Here is a 23,522-nt window from a genome sequence, read left to right on the forward strand (position 1 = left end):
GCTCTATAGTAACGGCTCTATATTAACGGCTCTATATTAACGGCTCTATATTAACGGCTCTATATTAACGGCTCTATAGTAACGGCTCTATAGTAACGGCTCTATATTAACGGCTCTATATTAACGGCTCTATATTAACGGCTGTATATTAACGGCTCTATATTAACGGCTCTATATTAACGGCTCTATAGTAACGGCTCTATATTAACGGCTCTATATTAACGGCTCTATAGTAACGGCTCTATAGTAACGGCTCTATATTAACGGCTCTATAGTAACGGCTCTATATTAACGGCTCTATATTAACGGCTCTATATTAACGGCTCTATATTAACGGCTCTATAGTAACGGCTCTATATTAACGGCTCTATATTAACGGCTCTATATTAACGGCTCTATAGTAACGGCTCTATATTAACGGCTCTATATTAACGGCTCTATAGTAACGGCTCTATATTAACGGCTCTATATTAACGGCTCTATAGTAACGGCTCTATAGTAACGGCTCTATATTAACGGCTCTATATTAACGGCTCTATATTAACGGCTCTATAGTAACGGCTCTATAGTAACGGCTCTATAGTAACGGCTCTATATTAACGGCTCTATAGTAACGGCTCTATATTAACGGCTCTATAGTAACGGCTCTATATTAACGGCTCTATAGTAACGGCTCTATATTAACGGCTCTATATTAACAGCTCTATAGTAACGGCTCTATAGTAACGGCTCTATAGTAACGGCTCTATAGTAACGGCTCTATAGTAACGGCTCTATAGTAACGGCTCTATATTAACGGCTCTATAGTAACGGCTCTATAGTAACGGCTCTATATTAACGGCTCTATAGTAACGGCTCTATAGTAACGGCTCTATATTAACGGCTCTATAGTAACGGCTCTATAGTAACGGCTCTATATTAACGGCTCTATATTAACGGCTCTATATTAACGGCTCTATATTAACGGCTCTATATTAACGGCTCTATAGTAACGGCTCTATAGTAACGGCTCTATAGTAACGGCTCTATAGTAACGGCTCTATATTAACGGCTCTATATTAACGGCTCTATAGTAACGGCTCTATAGTAACGGCTCTATAGTAACGGCTCTATATTAACAGCTCTATAGTAACAGCTCTATAGTAACAGCTCTATATTAACAGCTCTATAGTAACAGCTCTATATTAACAGCTCTATATTAACGGCTCTATATTAACAGCTCTATATTAACGGCTCTATATTAATGGCTCTATATTAACGGTTTGAAATTCACTGCTCGACTGGGGTGACCTTACTGATAATTGTATGTGTGGGGTACAGAGATGAGGTAGTCATTCAAAAATCATGTTAAACACGATTATTTCAACTTATTATGTGACTTGTTAAGCACATTTTAATTCCTGATTTAAGCTTGCCATAACAAAGGGGTTGAATACTTATGGACTCAAGATATTTCAGCTTTTCATTTTTAATAATAATAATAATTATTTTAAAAAATGAAATAAAATAATCCACTTTGACATTATAGGGTGTTGTGTGTAGGCCAGCGACATGTTTTTCTTCTTCTCGATTTAATTCATTTTAAATCCAGGCTGTAACACAACAATATGTGGAAAAAGTCAAGGGGTGTGAAATACTTCCTGAAAGCCCTGTGTGACAAGAGCCAATAGGGATCTCTGTAAGGGAATAGGGAATACTCTGTATTCATACAGAAGCTTTCTACCAGGCCTTATGAACCCTATGCATTTAAATCCCCTTCGCTCTAGAATCAAACGGTCTTGTGTCTTTTGGGGGAAATTAGCATTTAAATGACTTGTGGACAAGGGCTTCTCCTCGTCATACAGGCCTCCTCAACTGGAGCAAAACCAGGCTTTTTCCTCTCTGTTTACGTCCGAGCTGCTGCCAAAGTCCCCGAGTGTGTATGTTTGCCAGCCGCGTCAGTCGGTCCCTGTCTGTGTGTGTGTGTGTCTGTGTGTCTGTGTGTGTGTGTGTGTGTGTGTGTGTGTGTGTATTTGCCGGAATTTGTGTGTGTATGTTTGCACGGGCAGAACACTTTCGAGGATGTGTTATTTCCTCGAGTACCCTGGACCACTGATGACCTTTTAGTACTGAGTGGGACCCTTGGAGAATTTGGAGAGCAGCCTGTTTAGACGGCTGCAGAGAACAGCCTTTGACACTTCAGGCAAAACCATTCCAGAGGAAGGAGTGGTTTCTAATAGCTCTTGAACATGTTTATATTGCCAACATATACAAAATACTTTATTGTGGGAAATGCTAAAATAAGATAATTATATGACATTAAAAAGCCCTCAAACTCTTTATGACTTATAATTGACCATTTCTAAGCATCTCATCTTCTCTTCCCATGTGTAACATGTTATAATGGGGCCCTATTCCCTATAATGGGGCCCTATTCCCTATAATGGGGCCCTATTTCCTATAATGGCACCCTATTCCCTATAATGGGGCCCTATTTCCTATAATGGGGCCCTATTCCCTATAATGGCGCCCTATTCCCTATAATGGCGCCCTATTCCCTATAATGGTGCCCTATTCCCTATAATGGTGCCCTATTCCCTATAATGGTGCCCTATTCCCTATAATGGGGCCCTATTCTTTCTCTCTTTCTTTCTCTCTCTCTTTTACAGAAGCTAACACCTCGTCTCTCTCTCCCTGGGCGGCAGGTAGCTTAGTGGTTAAGAGCGTTGTGCCAGTAACCGAAAGGTCGCTGGTTCTAATCCCCGAGCCGACTAGGTGAAAAATCTGTCGATGTGCCCTTGAGCAAGGCACTTAACCCTAATTGCTCCCCGGGCGCCGAAGACGTGGATGTTCGATTAAGGCAGCCCCCCGCACCTCTCTGATTCAGAGGGGTTGGGTTAAATCGGGAAGACACATTTCAGTTGAATGCATTCAGTTGTACAACTGACTAGATATCTCCCTTTCCCTTTCCCTTTCCTCTTTCTCTCTCCTCTCTCTCTCTCCTCTGTCTCTGTCTCTGTCTCTGTCTCTGTCTCTGTCTCTGTCTCTCTCTCTCTCTCTCTGTGCTCTTGTAGTTGGCAAGACGTCTCTGATCACGAGGTTCATGTATGACAGCTTTGACAACACATATCAGGTAGGTACCGGAGGCACCACACTACCGCACCGCCTCACTGACACGCTACATCTGGTCTCTGTCACTCACTCCATCAATCACAGTGAGCAGACAGAGTACCCCCGAGATGTTCAAATGGGATTCCTGCATCACCGGATGTGCAATAGGCTCCTGATTCTGTTTGATTGTTGTTTCATTATGTGGTGACATGCTGCTGGGTTTTGGGAGGTTATCAATTGGAGTTACTTAAGGGTAGGTGGCTCATCCTTCTCTGTGTATGCTGTGCCACTAGAGATCCTGGTTCGAATCCAGGCTCTGTCGTAGCCGGCCGCGACCGGGAGACCCATGGGGCGGCGCACAATTGGCCCAGCGTCGTCCAGAGTAGGGGAGGGAATGGCTGGCAGGGATGTAGCTCTGTTGGTAGAGCATGGCGTTTGCAACGCCAGGGTTGTGGGTTCGATTCCCACGGGGGGCCAGTATAAAAAAAATAAAGAAAATAATAATAATAATAATGTATGCACTCACTAACTGTAAGTCGCTCTGGATAAGAGCGTCTGCTAAATTACTAAAATGTAATATGTATGCCATGTGCAAGCACACACATGTTTTTGCTGTTTTTAAATGTTTTTATAAATGCATGTGTTACCTGTTTATACCTGTTCAGTTGAGCCTATGTGTGCCCTAGTTCTGTCACTGGGGCTTTAGGTGCCATGGGGTTCAAAGAGACAACTATGAAACATCAACTGTGACAGGCCTATGAAGATTCCTACCACTTCTGCTCTATTCTGTCCCTACACCTCTCTTCCTCCTCTCCTCTCCTCTCCTCTCCTCTCCTCTCCTCTCCTCTCCCTCTCCTCTCCTCTCCTCTCCTCTCCTCTCCTCTCCTCTCCTCTCCTCTCCCTCTCCTCTCCTCTCCTCTCCTCTCCTCTCTTCCTCCTCCCTCCCTCCCTCCCACTCCCTCCCTCCCTCCCTCCCTCCTCTCCTCTCCTCTCCTCTCCTCTCCTCTCCTCTCCTCTCCACCTCCCCATACTCTCTTCTCCTCTCTCCTCTACTCTCCTCTCCTCCCCACCTCCCAATACTCTCCTCTCCTCCCCACCTCCTCATATTCTCTTCTCTTCTCTTCTCTTCTCTTCTCTTCTCTTCTCTTCTCTTCTCTTCTCTTCTCTTCTCTTCTCTTCTCTTCTCTTCTCTTCTCTTCTCTTCTCTTCTCTTCTCTTCTCTTCTCTTCTCTTCTCTTCTCTTCTCTTCCCCATATTCTCCTCTCCTCCCCCAACTTATCCTCTCCTCTCCTCCCCCAACTTATCCTCTCCTCCCCTCTCCTCTCCTCCCCCACCCTCTCCTCTCCTCTTATCTATGCTCTCCTCCCCACCTCCCCATATTCTCCTCCACCTCCTCCCTCTCTCCACTCCTCTCCTCTTAATATCTGCCCTCAGCAAGTTGTCATCATTTAGACCTTAAATAATGTCCGTTTAGGTAGAGAAAGAAACGATGATAAGTATGTTATTGTTTACTGACGGTCTCCTCTCTGTTCATGATGATCAACACGTTGCTAGAGAAATTAACATGAATAATGTGTTTGCCTTCTCTCATTAGAATGACAGAGTTGGTGCCATATTAAATGGATTGAGTCTTACTCTGAAATCAGATAGATACATTACTCTCTACTTCTCATGACGGTCAATGTTTACATTCAGTCAGCGATGATAATAAGGATTACGCGCATCAGACAGACAACACAGTTTGGATCTGAAATGGCACCCTATACCCTATATAGTGCACTACTTTTGGCTAGGGCCCATAGGCTAGTTGTGCACTATATAGGGAATAGGGTGCCATATGGACTTGATTTAGAGAATGTTCTGGTAACAAACAAAGCCCCATTCTCTCACTATCACACCACTTCCCCTGAGGAGAAGAGATGTAAGACTCAACCAGCCACTCTCCGTTCCTAGCGGTTCAGTGTAAATACAATGCTATGCTGTAAAGAGATTTGGATGATGTATTGTGAGTGGATTAAATGCTTTCTGGTAGCTCAGGGAGGCTGTAGCTCTAGCAATGCACACTGTACCCCCTTCTATCCCTGGATTCAGGAGTCCTGAATGAATACAGAGACAGATTTGTCCCAAAAGGCACCCTATTCCCTTTATAGTGGCCCAGGGCTCTGATCGAAAGTAAAGCACTATAACGACGATAGGGTACCATTTGGGACACAGACCCCAGACTGTTCAAGTTTGTGTCTTATTTTTTTTGTGTGAGGGGCTGAATTTGCATGAAGCATTACTATGGCTCTTTTATGCCAGGGCTTTCTCTGTGAAACCCTCTCTGACTAGGGCTTATTTTAGGGAGACCGAGGTCTCTTAGCAGTCGGAGAGAGAAGGAGGAGTATTGTTAACAAGGAATTATAATGTGTCTGTTTTATCAGTCAGAGAGAGAGAGACAAAAAGAGAGAGAGTGTTTGTGTGTGAGTGCGTGCGTGTCCTGCTCTGCCACAAGGATACAACTGTAACTCAGCCTGCTCATTTATACATTTATACACTTAGTTTAACATCTCTTAGTGTTGCAGCTCTTAGTGTAACATCTCTTAGTGTAACATTTCTTAGTGTAACATCTCTTAGTGTAACATCTCTTAGTGTAACAGTTCTTAGTGTAACATCTCTTAGTGTTGCAGCTCTTAGTGTAACATCTCTTAGTGTAACATCTCTTAGTGTAGCATCTCTTAGTGTTGCATCTCTTAGTGTTGCAGCTCTTAGTGTAACATCTCTTAGTGTTGCAGCTCTTAGTGTTGCAGCTCTTAGTGTTGCAGCTCTTAGTGTAACAGCTCTTAGTGTAACATCTCATAGTGTAGCAGCTCTTAGTGTAACATATCTTAGTGTTGCAGCTCTTAGTGTAACATCTCTTAGTGTAACATCTCTTAGTATTGCAGCTCTTAGTGTAACATCTTAGTGTAGCAGCTCTTAGTGTAACATCTCTTAGTGTTGCAGCTCTTAGTGTAGCATATCTTAGTGTAACATCTCTTAGTGTAACATCTCTTAGTGTAGCATCTCTTAGTGTAACATCTCTTAGTGTAGCATCTCTTAGTGTAGCATCTCTTAGTGTTGCAGCTGTTAGTGTAACATATCTTAGTGTAACATCTCTTAGTGTAGCAGCTCTTAGTGTAACTTCTCTTAGTGTAGCAGCTCTTAGTGTAGCAGCTCTTAGTGTAACATCTCTTAGTGTAACATCTCTTAGTGTAACATCTCTTAGTGTTGCAGCTCTTAGTGTAACAGCTCTTAGTGTAGCATCTCTTAGTGTAGCATCTCTTAGTGTAACATCTCTTAGTGTTGCAGCTCTTAGTGTAGCAGCTCTTAGTGTAACATCTCTTAGTGTAACATCTCTTAGTGTTGCAGCTCTTAGTGTAACAGCTCTTAGTGTTGCAGGTCTTAGTGTAGCATCTCTTAGTGTAACATCTCTTAGTGTAGCAGCTCTTAGTGTTGCAGCTCTTAGTGTAGCAGCTCTTAGTGTAACATCTCTTAGTGTAACATCTCTTAGTGTAACATCTCTTAGTGTACCATCTCTTAGTGTAATATCTCTTAGTGTAATATATCCTAGTGTAACATCTCTTAGTGTAGCATCTCTTAGTGTAACAGCTCTTAGTGTAACAGCTCTTAGTGTAACATCTCTTAGTGTAACAGCTCTTAGTGTAACAGCTCTTAGTGTAACATCTCTTAGTTTAACATCTTTTAGTGTAGCAGCTCTTAGTGTAACATCTCTTAGTGTAACATATCTTAGTGTTGCAGCTCTTAGTGTAACATCTCTTAGTGTAACATCTCTTAGTGTAACATCTCTTAGTGTTGCAGATCTTAGTGTAACAGCTCTTAGTGTAACATCTCTTAGTGTTGCAGCTCTTAGTGTTGCAGCTCTTAGTGTAGCATCTCTTAGTGTAACATCTCTTAGTGTTGCAGCTCTTAGTGTTGCAGCTCTTAGTGTTGCAGCTCTTAGTGTAACAGCTCTTAGTGTAACATCTCTTAGTTTAACATCTCTTAGTGTAGCAGCTCTTAGTGTAACATCTCTTAGTGTAACATATCTTAGTGTTGCAGCTCTTAGTGTAACATCTCTTAGTGTAACATCTCTTAGTGTAACATCTCTTAGTGTTGCAGCTCTTAGTGTAACATCTTAGTGTAGCAGCTCTTAGTGTTGCAGCTCTTAGTGTAGCAGCTCTTAGTGTAACATCTCTTAGTGTTGCAGCTCTTAGTGTAACATCTTAGTGTAGCAGCTCTTAGTGTTGCAGCTCTTAGTGTAACATCTCTTAGTGTAGCATCTCTTAGTGTAACAGCTCTTAGTGTTGCAGCTCTTAGTGTAGCATCTCTTAGTGTAACATATCTTAGTGTAACATCTCTTAGTGTAGCATCTCTTAGTGTAACATCTCTTAGTGTAGCATCTCTTAGTGTAACATCTCTTAGTGTAGCATCTCTTAGTGGCGCAGTGGTCTAAGGCACTGCATCGCAGTGCTAACTGTGCCACTAGAGATCCTGGTTCGAATCCAGGCTCTGTCGCAGCCGGCCGCGACCGGGAGACTCATGGGCGGCGCACAATTGGCCCAGCGTTGTCCAGGGTAGGGGAGGGAATGGCCGGCAGGGATGTAGCTCAGTTGATAGAGCATGGCGTTTGCAACGCCAGGGTTGTGGGTTCGATTCCCACGGGGGGCCAGTATAAAAAAAAAAAAAAAAAAATGTATTCACTAACTGTAAGTCGCTCTGGATAAGAGCGTCTGCTAAATGACTAAAATGTAAATGTAAATGTGTAGCATATCTTAGTGTTGCAGCTGTTAGTGTAACATATCTTAGTGTAGCAGCTCTTATTGTAACTTCTCTTAGTGTTGCAGCTCTTAGTGTAGCAGCTCTTAGTGCAACATCTCTTAGTGTTGCAGCTGTTAGAGTAGCAGCTCTTAGTGTAACATCTCTTAGTGTTGCAGCTCTTAGTGTAATATCTCTTAGTGTAACATCTCTTAGTGTAACATCTCTTAGTGTTGCAGCTCTTATTGTAACAGCTCTTAGTGTTGCAGGTCTTAGTGTAGCATCTCTTAGTGTAACATCTCTTAGTGTAACATCTCTTAGTGTAGCAGCTCTTATTGTTGCAGCTCTTAGTGTAACATCTCTTAGTGTAACATCTCTTAGTTTAACATCTCTTAGTGTAACATATCTTAGTGTAGCAGCTCTTAGTGTAGCTGCTCTTAGTGTACCATCTCTTAGTGTAATATCTCCTAGTGTAATATATCCTAGTGTAACATCTCTTAGTGTAGCATCTCTTAGTGTAGCAGCTCTTAGTGTAACATCTCTTAGTGTAGCAGCTCTTAGTGTAACATCTCTTAGTGTTGCAGCTCTTAGTGTAACATCTCTTAGTGTTGCAGATCTTAGAGTAACAGCTCTTAGTGTAGCATATCTTAGTGTAACAGCTCTTAGTGTAACATCTCTTAGTGTAACATCTCTTTGTGTTGCAGCTCTTAGTGTAACATCTCTTAGTGTTGCAGCTCTTAGTGTAGTATCTCTTAGTGTAGTATCTCTTAGTGTAACATCTCTTAGTGTTGCAGCTCTTAGTGTAGAATCTCTTAGTGTAACATCTCTTAGTGTAGCTTCTCTTAGTGTAACAGCTCTTAGTGTAACATCTCTTAGTGTAGCATCTCTTAGTGTAACAGCTCTTAGTGTAACATCTCTAAGTGTAACATCTCTTAGTGTAACATCTCTTAGTTTAACATCTCTTAGTGTAGCATCTCTTAGTTCAGCATCTCTTAGTGTTGCAGCTGTTAGTGTAACATATCTTAGTGTAACATCTCTTAGTGTAGCAGCTCTTAGTGTAGCAGCTCTTAGTGTTGCAGCTCTTAGTGTAACAGCTCTTAGTGTAACATCTCTTAGTGTAGCATCTCTTAGTGTTGCAGCTCTTAGTGTAACATCTCTTAGTGTTGCAGGTCTTAGTGTAGCATCTCTTAGTGTAACATCTCTTAGTGTTGCAGCTCTTAGTGTAACATCTCTTACTGTAGCAGCTCTTAGTGTAACATCTCTTAGTGTAAAATATCTTAGTGTTGCAGCTCTTAGTGTAGCATCTCTTAGTGTAACATATCTTAGTGTAACAGCTCTTAGTGTAACATCTCTTAGTGTAACATATCTTAGTGTTGCAGCTCTTAGTGTAACAGCTCTTAGTGTTGCAGCTCTTAGTGTAGCATATCTTAGTGTAACATCTCTTAGTGTAGCATCTCTTAGTGTAGCATCTCTTAGTGTAGCATCTCTTAGTGTTGTAGCTGTTAGTGTAACATATCTTAGTGTAGCAGCTCTTAGTGTTGCAGCTCTTAGTGTAGCAGCTCTTAGTGCAACATCTCTTAGTTTAACATCTCTTAGTGTAGCAGCTCTTAGTGTTGCAGCTCTTAGTGTTGCAGCTCTTAGTGTAACATCTCTTAGTGTAACATATCCTAGTGCTGCAGCTCTTAGTGTAGCATATCTTAGTGTAACATCTCTTAGTGTAGCATCTCTTAGTGTAGCATCTCTTAGTGTAACAGCTCTTAGTGTAACATCTCTTAGTGTAACATCTCTTAGTGTAACATCTCTTAGTGTAACATCTCTTAGTTTAACATCTCTTAGTGTTGCAGCTCTTAGTGTAACATATCTTAGTGTAACATATCTTAGTGTAGCAGCTCTTAGTGTTGCAGCTCTTAGTGTTGCTGCTCTTAGTGTAACATCTCTTAGTGTATCATCTCTTAGTGTAGCAGCTCTTAGTGTAGCATCTCTTAGTGTAGCAGCTCTTAGTGTTGCAGGTCTTAGTGTAGCATCTCTTAGTGTAACATCTCTTAGTGTTGCAGCTCTTAGTGTAACATCTCTTAGTGTTGCAGCTCTTAGTGTAGCATCTCTTAGTGTAACATATCTTAGTGTTGCAGCTCTTAGTGTAACAGCTCTTAGTGTAACATCTCTTAGTGTAACATATCTTAGTGTTGCAGCTCTTAGTGTAGCATATCTTAGTGTAACATCTCTTAGTGTAGCATATCTTAGTGTAACAGCTCTTAGTGTAGCTTCTCTTAGTGTAACAGCTCTTAGTGTAACATCTCTTAGTGTAGCATCTCTTAGTGTAACAGCTCTTAGTGTAACATCTCTAAGTGTAACATCTCTTAGTGTAACATCTCTTAGTTTAACATCTCTTAGTGTAGCATCTCTTAGTTCAGCATCTCTTAGTGTTGCAGCTGTTAGTGTAACATATCTTAGTGTAACATCTCTTAGTGTAGCAGCTCTTAGTGTAGCAGCTCTTAGTGTTGCAGCTCTTAGTGTAACAGCTCTTAGTGTAACATCTCTTAGTGTAGCATCTCTTAGTGTTGCAGCTCTTAGTGTAACATCTCTTAGTGTTGCAGGTCTTAGTGTAGCATCTCTTAGTGTAACATCTCTTAGTGTTGCAGCTCTTAGTGTAACATCTCTTACTGTAGCAGCTCTTAGTGTAACATCTCTTAGTGTAAAATATCTTAGTGTTGCAGCTCTTAGTGTAGCATCTCTTAGTGTAACATATCTTAGTGTAACAGCTCTTAGTGTAACATCTCTTAGTGTAACATATCTTAGTGTTGCAGCTCTTAGTGTAACAGCTCTTAGTGTTGCAGCTCTTAGTGTAGCATATCTTAGTGTAACATCTCTTAGTGTAGCATCTCTTAGTGTAGCATCTCTTAGTGTAGCATCTCTTAGTGTTGTAGCTGTTAGTGTAACATATCTTAGTGTAGCAGCTCTTAGTGTTGCAGCTCTTAGTGTAGCAGCTCTTAGTGCAACATCTCTTAGTTTAACATCTCTTAGTGTAGCAGCTCTTAGTGTTGCAGCTCTTAGTGTTGCAGCTCTTAGTGTAACATCTCTTAGTGTAACATCTCCTAGTGCTGCAGCTCTTAGTGTAGCATATCTTAGTGTAACATCTCTTAGTGTAGCATCTCTTAGTGTAGCATCTCTTAGTGTAACAGCTCTTAGTGTAACATCTCTTAGTGTAACATCTCTTAGTGTAACATCTCTTAGTGTAACATCTCTTAGTTTAACATCTCTTAGTGTTGCAGCTCTTAGTGTAACATATCTTAGTGTAACATATCTTAGTGTAGCAGCTCTTAGTGTTGCAGCTCTTAGTGTTGCTGCTCTTAGTGTAACATCTCTTAGTGTATCATCTCTTAGTGTAGCAGCTCTTAGTGTAGCATCTCTTAGTGTAGCAGCTCTTAGTGTTGCAGGTCTTAGTGTAGCATCTCTTAGTGTAACATCTCTTAGTGTTGCAGCTCTTAGTGTAACATCTCTTAGTGTTGCAGCTCTTAGTGTAGCATCTCTTAGTGTAACATATGTTAGTGTTGCAGCTCTTAGTGTAACAGCTCTTAGTGTAACATCTCTTAGTGTAACATATCTTAGTGTTGCAGCTCTTAGTGTAGCATATCTTAGTGTAACATCTCTTAGTGTAGCATATCTTAGTGTAACAGCTCTTAGTGTAACATCTCTTAGTGTAACAGCTGTTAGTGTAACATCTCTTAGTGTAACATCTCTTAGTGTAACATCTCTTAGTTTAACATCTCTTAGTGTTGCAGCTCTTAGTGTAACATATCTTAGTGTAACATCTCTTAGTGTAACATCTCTTAGTGTTGCAGCTCTTAGTTTAGCATCTCTTAGTGTTGCAGCTGTTAGTTTAACATCTCTTAGTGTTGCAGCTCTTAGTGTAACATCTTAGTGTAGCAGCTCTTAGTGTTGCAGCTCTTAGTGTAGCATCTCTTAGTGTAGCAGATCTTAGTGTAGCATCTCTTAGTGTAGCATCTCTTAGTGTAGCATCTCTTAGTGTTGCAGCTGTTAGTGTAACAGCTCTTAGTGTAACAGCTCTTAGTGTAACATCTCTTAGTGTAGCATCTCTTAGTGTAGCATCTCTTAGTGTTGCAGCTGTTAGTGTAACATCTCTTAGTGTAGCAGCTCTTAGTGTAACATCTCTTAGTGTTGCAGCTCTTAGTGTAGCATCTCTTAGTGTAACATATCTTAGTGTTGCAGCTCTTAGTGTAACAGCTCTTAGTGTAACATCTCTTAGTGTAACATCTCTTAGTGTTGCAGCTCTTAGTGTAGCATATCTTAGTGTAACATCTCTTAGTGTAGCATATCTTAGTGTAACAGCTCTTACTGTAACATCTCTTAGTGTAACAGCTCTTAGTGTAACATCTCTTAGTGTAACATCTCTTAGTGTAACATCTCTTAGTGTAACATCTCTTAGTTTAACATCTCTTAGTGTTGCAGCTCTTAGTGTAACATATCTTAGTGTAACATCTCTTAGTGTAACATCTCTTAGTGTTGCAGCTCTTAGTGTAACATCTTAGTGTTGCAGCTCTTAGTGTAGCATCTCTTAGTGTAGCATCTCTTAGTGTAGCATATCTTAGTGTGACAGCTCTTAGTGTAACATCTCTTAGTGTAGCATCTCTTAGTGTAGCATCTCTTAGTGTAGCATATCTTAGTGTAACAGCTCTTAGTGTTGCAGCTCTTAGTGTAGCATCTCTTAGTGTTGCAGCTGTTAGTGTAACAGCTCTTAGTGTAACAGCTCTTAGTGTAACAGCTCTTAGTGTAGCATCTCTTAGTGTAGCATCTCTTAGTGTAGCATCTCTTAGTGTTGCAGCTGTTAGTGTTGCAGCTCTTAGTGTAGCAGCTCTTAGTGTAGCATCTCTTAGTGTTGCAGCTCTTAGTGTAGCAGCTCTTAGTGTTGCAGGTCTTAGTGTAACAGGTCTTAGTGTAACAGCTCTTAGTGTAACATCTCTTAGTGTAGCATCTCTTAGTGTAGCATCTCTTAGTGTAGCATATCTTATTGTAACAGCTCTTAGTGTTGCAGCTCTTAGTGTAGCATCTCTTAGTGTTGCAGCTGTTAGTGTAACAGCTCTTAGTGTAACAGCTCTTAGTGTAACAGCTCTTAGTGTAGCATCTCTTAGTGTAGCATCTCTTAGTGTAGCATCTCTTAGTGTTGCAGCTGTTAGTGTTGCAGCTCTTAGTGTAGCATCTCTTAGTGTAGCATATCTTAGTGTTGCAGCTCTTAGTGTAGCAGCTCTTAGTGTAGCATCTCTTAGTGTTGCAGCTCTTAGTGTTGCAGGTCTTAGTGTAACAGGTCTTAGTGTAACAGCTCTTAGTGTAACATCTCTTAGTGTAACATCTCTTAGTGTTGCAGCTCTTAGTGTAACATCTCTTAGTGTAACATCTCTTAGTGTTGCAGCTCTTAGTGTAGCAGCTCTTAGTGTAACATCTCTTAGTGTAACATCTCTTAGTGTAACATCTCTTAGTGTAGCAGCTCTTAGTGTAGCAGCTCTTAGTGTTGCAGCTCTTAGTGTAACAGCTCTTAGTGTAACATCTCTTAGTGTAACATCTCTTAGTGTTGCAGCTCTTAGTGTAACATCTCTTAGTGTAACATCTCTTAGTGTAACATCTGTTAGTGTTGCAGCTGTTAGTGTAACAGCTCTTAGTGTAACAGCTCTTAGTGTAACATCTCTTAGTGTAGCATCTCTTAGTGTAGCATCTCTTAGTGTAGCATCTCTTAGTGTTGCAGCTGTTAGTGTAACATCTCTTAGTGTAGCAGCTCTTAGTGTAACATCTCTTAGTGTTGCAGCTCTTAGTGTAGCATCTCTTAGTGTAACATATCTTAGTGTTGCAGCTCTTAGTGTAACAGCTCTTAGTGTAACATCTCTTAGTGTAACATCTCTTAGTGTTGCAGCTCTTAGTGTAGCATATCTTAGTGTAACATCTCTTAGTGTAGCATATCTTAGTGTAACAGCTCTTACTGTAACATCTCTTAGTGTAACAGCTCTTAGTGTAACATCTCTTAGTGTAACATCTCTTAGTTTAACATCTCTTAGTGTTGCAGCTCTTAGTGTAACATATCTTAGTGTAACATCTCTTAGTGTAACATCTCTTAGTGTTGCAGCTCTTAGTGTAACATCTTAGTGTAGCAGCTCTTAGTATTGCAGCTGTTAGTGTAACAGCTCTTAGTGTAGCAGCTCTTAGTGTAACATCTCTTAGTGTAACATCTCTTAGTTTAACATCTCTTAGTGTTGCAGCTCTTGGTGTAACATATCTTAGTGTAACATCTCTTAGTGTAGCAGCTCTTAGTGTTGCAGCTCTTAGTGTTGCAGCTCTTAGTGTAACATCTCTTAGTGTATCATCTCTTAGTGTAGCAGCTCTTAGTGTAGCATCTCTTAGTGTAGCAGCTCTTAGTGTTGCAGGTCTTAGTGTAGCATCTCTTAGTGTAACATCTCTTAGTGTTGCAGCTCTTAGTGTAACATCTCTTAGTGTTGCAGCTCTTAGTGTAGCATCTCTTAGTGTAACATATCTTAGTGTTGCAGCTCTTAGTGTAACAGCTCTTAGTGTAACATCTCTTAGTGTAACATATCTTAGTGTTGCAGCTCTTAGTGTAGCATATCTTAGTGTAACATCTCTTAGTGTAGCATATCTTAGTGTAACAGCTCTTAGTGTAACATCTCTTAGTGTAACAGCTGTTAGTGTAACATCTCTTGGTGTAACATCTCTTAGTGTAACATCTCTTAGTTTAACATCTCTTGGTGTTGCAGCTCTTAGTGTAACATATCTTAGTGTAACATCTCTTAGTGTAACATCTCTTAGTGTTGCAGCTCTTAGTGTAACATCTTAGTGTAGCAGCTCTTAGTGTTGCAGCTCTTAGTTTAGCATCTCTTAGTGTTGCAGCTGTTAGTGTAACATATCTTAGTGTTGCAGCTCTTAGTGTAACATCTTAGTGTAGCAGCTCTTAGTGTTGCAGCTCTTAGTGTAGCATCTCTTAGTGTAGCAGATCTTAGTGTAGCATCTCTTAGTGTAGCATCTCTTAGTGTTGCAGCTGTTAGTGTAACAGCTCTTAGTGTAACAGCTCTTAGTGTAACATCTCTTAGTGTAGCATCTCTTAGTGTAGCATCTCTTAGTGTTGCAGCTGTTAGTGTAACATCTCTTAGTGTAGCAGCTCTTAGTGTAACATCTCTTAGTGTTGCAGCTCTTAGTGTAGCATCTCTTAGTGTAACATATCTTAGTGTTGCAGCTCTTAGTGTAACAGCTCTTAGTGTAACATCTCTTAGTGTAACATCTCTTAGTGTTGCAGCTCTTAGTGTAGCATATCTTAGTGTAACATCTCTTAGTGTAGCATATCTTAGTGTAACAGCTCTTACTGTAACATCTCTTAGTGTAACAGCTCTTAGTGTAACATCTCTTAGTGTAACATCTCTTAGTGTAACATCTCTTAGTGTAACATCTCTTAGTGTTGCAGCTCTTAGTGTAACATATCTTAGTGTAACATCTCTTAGTGTAACATCTCTTAGTGTTGCAGCTCTTAGTGTAACATCTTAGTGTTGCAGCTCTTAGTGTAGCATCTCTTAGTGTAGCATCTCTTAGTGTAGCATATCTTAGTGTAACAGCTCTTAGTGTAACATCTCTTAGTGTAGCATCTCTTAGTGTAGCATCTCTTAGTGTAGCATATCTTAGTGTAACAGCTCTTAGTGTTGCAGCTCTTAGTGTAGCATCTCTTAGTGTTGCAGCTGTTAGTGTAACAGCTCTTAGTGTAACAGCTCTTAGTGTAACAGCTCTTAGTGTAGCATCTCTTAGTGTAGCATCTCTTAGTGTAGCATCTCTTAGTGTTGCAGCTGTTAGTGTTGCAGCTCTTAGTGTAGCAGCTCTTAGTGTAGCATCTCTTAGTGTTGCAGCTCTTAGTGTAGCAGCTCTTAGTGTTGCAGGTCTTAGTGTAACAGGTCTTAGTGTAACAGCTCTTAGTGTAACATCTCTTAGTGTAGCATCTCTTAGTGTAGCATCTCTTAGTGTAGCATATCTTAGTGTTGCAGCTCTTAGTGTAGCAGCTCTTAGTGTAGCATCTCTTAGTGTTGCAGCTCTTAGTGTAGCAGCTCTTAGTGTTGCAGGTCTTAGTGTAACAGGTCTTAGTGTAACAGCTCTTAGTGTAACATCTCTTAGTGTAACATCTCTTAGTGTTGCAGCTCTTAGTGTAACATCTCTTAGTGTAACATCTCTTAGTGTTGCAGTTCTTAGTGTAGCAGCTCTTAGTGTAACATCTCTTAGTGTAACATCTCTTAGTGTAACATCTCTTAGTGTAGCAGCTCTTAGTGTAGCAGCTCTTAGTGTTGCAGCTCTTAGTGTAACAGCTCTTAGTGTAACATCTCTTAGTGTAACATCTCTTAGTGTTGCAGCTCTTAGTGTAACATCTCTTAGTGTAACATCTCTTAGTGTAACATCTGTTAGTGTTGCAGCTGTTAGTGTAACAGCTCTTAGTGTAACAGCTCTTAGTGTAACATCTCTTAGTGTAGCATCTCTTAGTGTAGCATCTCTTAGTGTAGCATCTCTTAGTGTTGCAGCTGTTAGTGTAACATCTCTTAGTGTAGCAGCTCTTAGTGTAACATCTCTTAGTGTTGCAGCTCTTAGTGTAGCATCTCTTAGTGTAACATATCTTAGTGTTGCAGCTCTTAGTGTAACAGCTCTTAGTGTAACATCTCTTAGTGTAACATCTCTTAGTGTTGCAGCTCTTAGTGTAGCATATCTTAGTGTAACATCTCTTAGTGTAGCATATCTTAGTGTAACAGCTCTTACTGTAACATCTCTTAGTGTAACAGCTCTTAGTGTAACATCTCTTAGTGTAACATCTCTTAGTGTAACATCTCTTAGTTTAACATCTCTTAGTGTTGCAGCTCTTAGTGTAACATATCTTAGTGTAACATCTCTTAGTGTAACATCTCTTAGTGTTGCAGCTCTTAGTGTAACATCTTAGTGTAGCAGCTCTTAGTGTTGCAGCTGTTAGTGTAACAGCTCTTAGTGTAGCAGCTCTTAGTGTTGCAGCTCTTAGTGTAGCATCTCTTAGTGTTGCAGCTGTTAGTGTAACAGCTCTTAGTGTAGCAGCTCTTAGTGTTGCAGCTCTTAGTGTAGCATCTCTTAGTGTAGCATCTCTTAGTGTAGCATCTCTTAGTGTAGCATCTCTTAGTGTTGCAGCTGTTAGTGTAACAGCTCTTAGTGTAACAGCTCTTAGTGTAACATCTCTTAGTGTAGCATCTCTTAGTGTAGCATCTCTTAGTGTAGCATCTCTTAGTGTTGCAGCTGTTAGTGGAACAGCTCTTAGTGTAACAGCTCTTAGTGTAACATCTCTTAGTGTAGCATCTCTTAGTGTAGCATCTCTTAGTGTAGCATCTCTTAGTGTTGCAGCTGTTAGTGTAACAGCTCTTAGTGTAACAGCTCTTAGTGTAGCAGCTCTTAGTATTGCAGCTGTTAGTGTAACAACTCTTAGTGTAACATCTCTTAGTGTTGCAGCTCTTAGTGTAGCAGCTCTTAGTGTAGCAGCTCTTAGTGTAACAGCTCTTAGTGTAGCAGCTCTTAGTGTAACATCTCTTAGTGTAACAGCTCTTAGTGTAGCATATCTTAGTGTAACATCTCTTAGTGTAGCAGCTCTTAGTGTAACAGCTATTAGTGTAACATCTCTTAGTGTAGCAGCTCTTAGTGTTGCAGCGCTTAGTGTAACAGCTCTTAGTGTAGCAGCTCTTAGTGTAACATCTCTTAGTGTAACATCTCTTAGTGTTGCAGCTCTTAGTGTTGCAGCTCTTAGTGTAGCAGCTCTTAGTGTAGCAGCTCTTAGTGTTGCAGCTCTTAGTGTAGCAGCTCTTAGTGTTGCAGGTCTTAGTGTAACAGCTCTTAGTGTAACAGCTCTTAGTGTAACATCTCTTAGTGTAACATCTCTTAGTGTTGCAGCTCGTAGTGTAACATCTCTTAGTGTAACATCTCTTAGTGTTGCAGCTCTTAGTGTAACATCTCTTAGTGTAACATCTCTTAGTGTAGCAGCTCTTAGTGTAGCAGCTCTTAGTGTTGCAGCTCTTAGTGTAACAGCTCTTAGTGTAACATCTCTTAGTGTAACATCTCTTAGTGTTGCAGCTCTTAGTGTAACATCTCTTAGTGTAACATCTCTTAGTGTTGCAGCTCTTAGTGTAGCAGCTCTTAGTGTAACATCTCTTAGTGTAACATCTCTTAGTGTAACATCTCTTAGTGTTGCAGCTCTTAGTGTAGCAGCTCTTAGTGTAACATCTCTTAGTGTAACATCTCTTAGTGTAACATCTCTTAGTGTTGCAGCTCTTAGTGTAGCAGCTCTTAGTGTAACATCTCTTAGTGTAGCATCTCTTAGTGTAACATCTCTTAGTGTAACATCTCTTAGTGTAGCAGCTCTTAGTGTAGCATCTCTTAGTGTAGCAGCTCTTAGTGTAGCATCTCTTAGTGTAGCAGCTCTTAGTGTAGCAGCTCTTAGTGTTGCAGCTCTTAGTGTAACATCTCTTAGTGTTGCAGCTCTTAGTGTAACATCTCTTAGTGTAACATCTCTTAGTGTAGCAGCTCTTAGTGTAGCAGCTCTTAGTGTAACAGCTCTTAGTGTAACATCTCTTAGTGTAGCAGCTCTTAGTGTAACATCTCTTAGTGCAGCATCTCTTAGTGTAGCAGCTCTTAGTGTAACATCTCTTAGTGTAGCAGCTCTTAGTGTTGCAGCTCTTAGTGTAACATCTCTTAGTGTAGCATCTCTTAGTGTAACATCTCTTAGTGTAGCAGCTCTTAGTGTAACAGCTCTTAGTGTAACATCTCTTAGTGTAACATCTCTTAGTGTAGCAGCTCTTAGTGTAGCAGCTCTTAGTGTAACAGCTCTTAGTGTAACATCTCTTAGTGTAACATCTCTTAGTGTTGCAGCTCTTAGTGTAACATCTCTTAGTGTAACATCTCTTAGTGTAACATCTCTTAGTGTTGCAGCTGTTAGTGTAACAGCTCTTAGTGTAACAGCTCTTAGTGTAACATCTCTTAGTGTAGCATCTCTTAGTGTAGCATCTCTTAGTGTAGCATCTCTTAGTGTTGCAGCTGTTAGTGTAACATCTCTTAGTGTAGCATCTCTTAGTGTAGCATCTCTTAGTGTAGCATCTCTTAGTGTTGCAGCTGTTAGTGTAACATCTCTTAGTGTAGCAGCTCTTAGTGTAACATCTCTTAGTGTAGCAGCTCTTAGTGTAACATCTCTTAGTGTTGCAGCTCTTAGTGTAGCATCTCTTAGTGTAACATATCTTAGTGTTGCAGCTCTTAGTGTAACAGCTCTTAGTGTAACATCTCTTAGTGTAACATCTCTTAGTGTTGCAGCTCTTAGTGTAGCATATCTTAGTGTAACATCTCTTAGTGTAGCATATCTTAGTGTAACAGCTCTTAGTGTAGCATCTCTTAGTGTTGCATCTCTTAGTGTTGCAGCTCTTACTGTAACATCTCTTAGTGTAACAGCTCTTAGTGTAACATCTCTTAGTGTAACATCTCTTAGTTTAACATCTCTTAGTGTTGCAGCTCTTAGTGTAACATATCTTAGTGTAACATCTCTTAGTGTAACATCTCTTAGTGTTGCAGCTCTTAGTGTAACATCTTAGTGTAGCAGCTCTTAGTGTTGCAGCTCTTAGTGTAGCATCTCTTAGTGTAGCATCTCTTAGTGTAGCATATCTTAGTGTAGCATCTCTTAGTGTTGCAGCTGTTAGTGTAACAGCTCTTAGTGTAACATCTCTTAGTGTAGCATCTCTTAGTGTAGCATCTCTTAGTGTAGCATCTCTTAGTGTTTCAGCTGTTAGTGGAACAGCCTTAGTGTAACAGCTCTTAGTGTAACATCTCTTAGTGTAGCATCTCTTAATGTAGCATCTCTTAGTGTAGCATCTCTTAGTGTTGCAGCTGTTAGTGTAACAGCTCTTAGTGTAACAGCTCTTAGTGTAGCAGCTCTTAGTGTAACAGCTCTTAGTGTAACAGCTCTTAGTGTAACAGCTCTTAGTGTAACATATCTTAGTGTAGCATCTCTTAGTGTAACAGCTCTTAGTGTAACAGCTCTTAGTGTAACAGCTCTTAGTGTAGCAGCTCTTAGTGTAACATCTCTTAGTGTAACAGCTCTTAGTGTAACAGCTCTTAGTGTAACATCTCTTAGTGTAGCATCTCTTAGTGTAGCATCTCTTAGTGTAGCATCTCTTAGTGTTGCAGCTGTTAGTGTAACAGCTCTTAGTGTAACAGCTCTTAGTGTAGCAGCTCTTAGTGTTGCAGCTGTTAGTGTAACAGCTCTTAGTGTAACAACTCTTAGTGTAACATCTCTTAGTGTTGCAGCTCTTAGTGTAGCAGCTCTTAGTGTAGCAGCTCTTAGTGTAACAGCTCTTAGTGTAACAGCTCTTAGTGTAGCAGCTCTTAGTGTAACATCTCTTAGTGTAACAGCTCTTAGTGTAGCATATCTTAGTGTAACATCTCTTAGTGTAGCAGCTCTTAGTGTAACAGCTATTAGTGTAACATCTCTTAGTGTAGCAGCTCTTAGTGTTGCAGCGCTTAGTGTAACAGCTCTTAGTGTAGCAGCTCTTAGTGTAACATCTCTTAGTGTAACATCTCTTAGTGTAGCATCTCTTAGTGTAACATCTCTTAGTGTTGCAGCTCTTAGTGTTGCAGCTCTTAGTGTAGCAGCTCTTAGTGTAGCATCTCTTAGTGTTGCAGCTCTTAGTGTAGCAGCTCTTAGTGTTGCAGGTCTTAGTGTAACAGCTCTTAGTGTAACAGCTCTTAGTGTAACATCTCTTAGCGTAACATCTCTTAGTGTTGCAGCTCGTAGTGTAACATCTCTTAGTGTAACATCTCTTAGTGTTGCAGCTCTTAGTGTAACATCTCTTAGTGTAACATCTCTTAGTGTAACATCTCTTAGTGTAGCAGCTCTTAGTGTAGCAGCTCTTAGTGTTGCAGCTCTTAGTGTAACAGCTCTTAGTGTAACATCTCTTAGTGTAACATCTCTTAGTGTTGCAGCTCTTAGTGTAACATCTCTTAGTGTAACATCTCTTAGTGTAACATCTCTTAGTGTTGCAGCTCTTAGTGTAGCAGCTCTTAGTGTAACATCTCTTAGTGTAACATTTCTTAGTGTAACATCTCTTAGTGTTGCAGCTCTTAGTGTAGCAGCTCTTAGTGTAACATCTCTTAGTGTAACATCTCTTAGTGTAACATCTCTTAGTGTTGCAGCTCTTAGTGTAGCAGCTCTTAGTGTAACATCTCTTAGTGTAGCATCTCTTAGTGTAACATCTCTTAGTGTAACATCTCTTTGTGTAGCAGCTCTTAGTGTAGCATGTCTTAGTGTAGCAGCTCTTAGTGTAGCATATCTTAGTGTAGCAGCTCTTAGTGTAGCAGCTCTTAGTGTTGCAGCTCTTAGTGTAACATCTCTTAGTGTTGCAGCTCTTAGTGTAACATCTCTTAGTGTAGCAGCTCTTAGTGTAGCAGCTCTTAGTGTAACAGCTCTTAGTGTAACATCTCTTAGTGTAGCAGCTCTTAGTGTAACATCTCTTAGTGCAGCATCTCTTAGTGTAGCAGCTCTTAGTGTAACATCTCTTAGTGTAGCAGCTCTTAGTGTTGCAGCTCTTAGTGTAACATCTCTTAGTGTAGCATCTCTTAGTGTAACATCTCTTAGTGTAGCAGCTCTTAGTGTAACAGCTCTTAGTGTAACATCTCTTAGTGTAACAGCTCTTAGTGTAGCAGCTCTTAGTGTAACAGCTCTTAGTGTAGCAGCTCTTAGTGTAACATCTCTTAGTGTAGCAGCTCTTAGTGTAGCAGCTCTTAGTGTAACATCTCTTAGTGTAGCAGCTCTTAGTGTAACATCTCTTAGTGTAACAGCTCTTAGTGTAACATCTCTTAGTGTAGCATCTCTTAGTGTAGCAGCTCTTAGTGTAGCAGCTCTTAGTGTTGCAGCTCTTAGTGTAACATCTCTTAGTGTAGCAGCTCTTAGTGTAGCAGCTCTTAGTGTAACAGCTCTTAGTGTAACAGCTCTTAGTGTAACATCTCTTAGTGTAGCATCTCTTAGTGTAGCAGCTCTTAGTGTAGCAGCTCTTAGTGTAACAGCTCTTAGTGTAACAGCTCTTAGTGTAACATCTCTTAGTGTAACAGCTCTTAGTGTAGCAGCTCTTAGTGTAACATCTCTTAGTGTAGCATCTCTTAGTGTAGCAGCTCTTAGTGTAACATCTCTTAGTGTAGCAGCTCTTAGTGTAGCAGCTCTTAGTGTAACATCTCTTAGTGTAGCATCTCTTAGTGTAGCAGCTCTTAGTGTAACATCTCTTAGTGTAGCAGCTCTTAGTGTAGCATCTCTTAGTGTAACATCTCTTAGTGTTGCAGCTCTTAGTGTAACATCTCTTAGTGTAGCAGCTCTTAGTGTAACATCTCTTAGTGTAACATCTCTTAGTGTTGCAGCTCTTAGTGTAGCAGCTCTTAGTGTAGCATCTCTTAGTGTAGCATCTCTTAGTGTAGCATCTCTTAGTGTAGCATCTCTTAGTGTAGCAGCTCTTAGTGTAGCATCTCTTAGTGTAGCAGCTCTTAGTGTAACATCTCTTAGTGTAGCAGCTCTTAGTGTAACAGCTCTTAGTGTAGCAGCTCGGAGAAGTGTAGAGAGTGTGTGTCTGAATCACGGGTCTCCAGACGAATGGCCTTCAGTGTAGAGAGAGAGAGAGAGAGAGAGGGAGAGATCCCTCATTTTCAGCATGTTTTTACAAAAAGATAGATTTAGAGTTAGATAAACTTAGATTTTTTGGCAAGGACATACACAGGATACTACCCTCCACAACATAACCTTCACTCCTAATCAAAACTCCAAACCTACAACCTGATTTTGGACAAAATTACCTGGAAGGATTCCTACTGCCAGAGATCCAATCTATACAGCAAATGCTCTGCCAAACAAACAACAGAAACTTGAAAACACCATCCAACCTGGAACTGAGTGAGTAATGTTTAGTCTGAAGCTTCTTTTACAACCAAGAAGAAAAATACACAACAATGATATATTTTACTTTATAAGGACTGAAGGCTATGTTAAGGCTACCAAGCTTGCTAGGACAGAACATATCTGACTGCAACTTCAATTAGCACTGAGGTGTGAAGAGAGAGGTGTCAAAGCCCTTGAGCCCAACAATGGCAGGAGAGTTCCACAGCCTACCCCACCCAAATGCAGAGGCCTTTGAAGCCCCCTCCCGCTGCTCAGAGGTTATTAGCATACAGTACCCTCTGGATGTAAAAAATGATAAGGCACGATATGAGTACAAAAATAACCTCCTTATGGGAAATCAAGAAACAACTTTTTGCTGACTATTATAGAAATGGGAACATAAGCAACTTAATCTTCCACACAGACCATCCCCTGGCATGGCACAGTGCTATATTAACACACTACCCCTCTGTTAAGAGGGGGGGTGTTAGCGATTGGTGAAAACTCAGGATATTAGACAACGAGGACTCTGAGTCAGCCAATATAAATCTCTACAAGTCTGGAACAGTATTGGTCCAGGGCAACCCCAAACAGTTTGAGCTGGACTTTCACCTAATCAAAGAAATAGAGAGAGGAGAAACAAATTGGCGAGGGCACTAGAACATTCTGCAGCACCCGGCCTCACCCTATTTGATTCTGAAGTCAA

At 40.6% G+C, this 23,522-nt stretch overlaps 1 protein-coding gene across 2 annotated transcripts in view; it reads left to right on the forward strand.

The window, feature by feature from the left end:
- Nucleotides 1-23,522, forward strand: part of LOC121534166 (ras-related protein Rab-6B) — a 143,329-nt gene that overhangs the window by 30,753 nt on the left and 89,054 nt on the right. For both annotated transcript variants that reach the window (XM_041840694.2, XM_041840695.2), the window contains exon 2: nt 3,054-3,112. In XM_041840694.2, the coding sequence (XP_041696628.1) occupies nt 3,054-3,112 (59 nt within the window). The remainder of the gene's footprint in view (nt 1-3,053; nt 3,113-23,522) is intronic.

Source organism: Coregonus clupeaformis, chromosome 20 (genome assembly GCF_020615455.1).
Source record: "Coregonus clupeaformis isolate EN_2021a chromosome 20, ASM2061545v1, whole genome shotgun sequence".
Classification (NCBI taxonomy): Eukaryota; Metazoa; Chordata; class Actinopteri; order Salmoniformes; family Salmonidae; genus Coregonus; species Coregonus clupeaformis.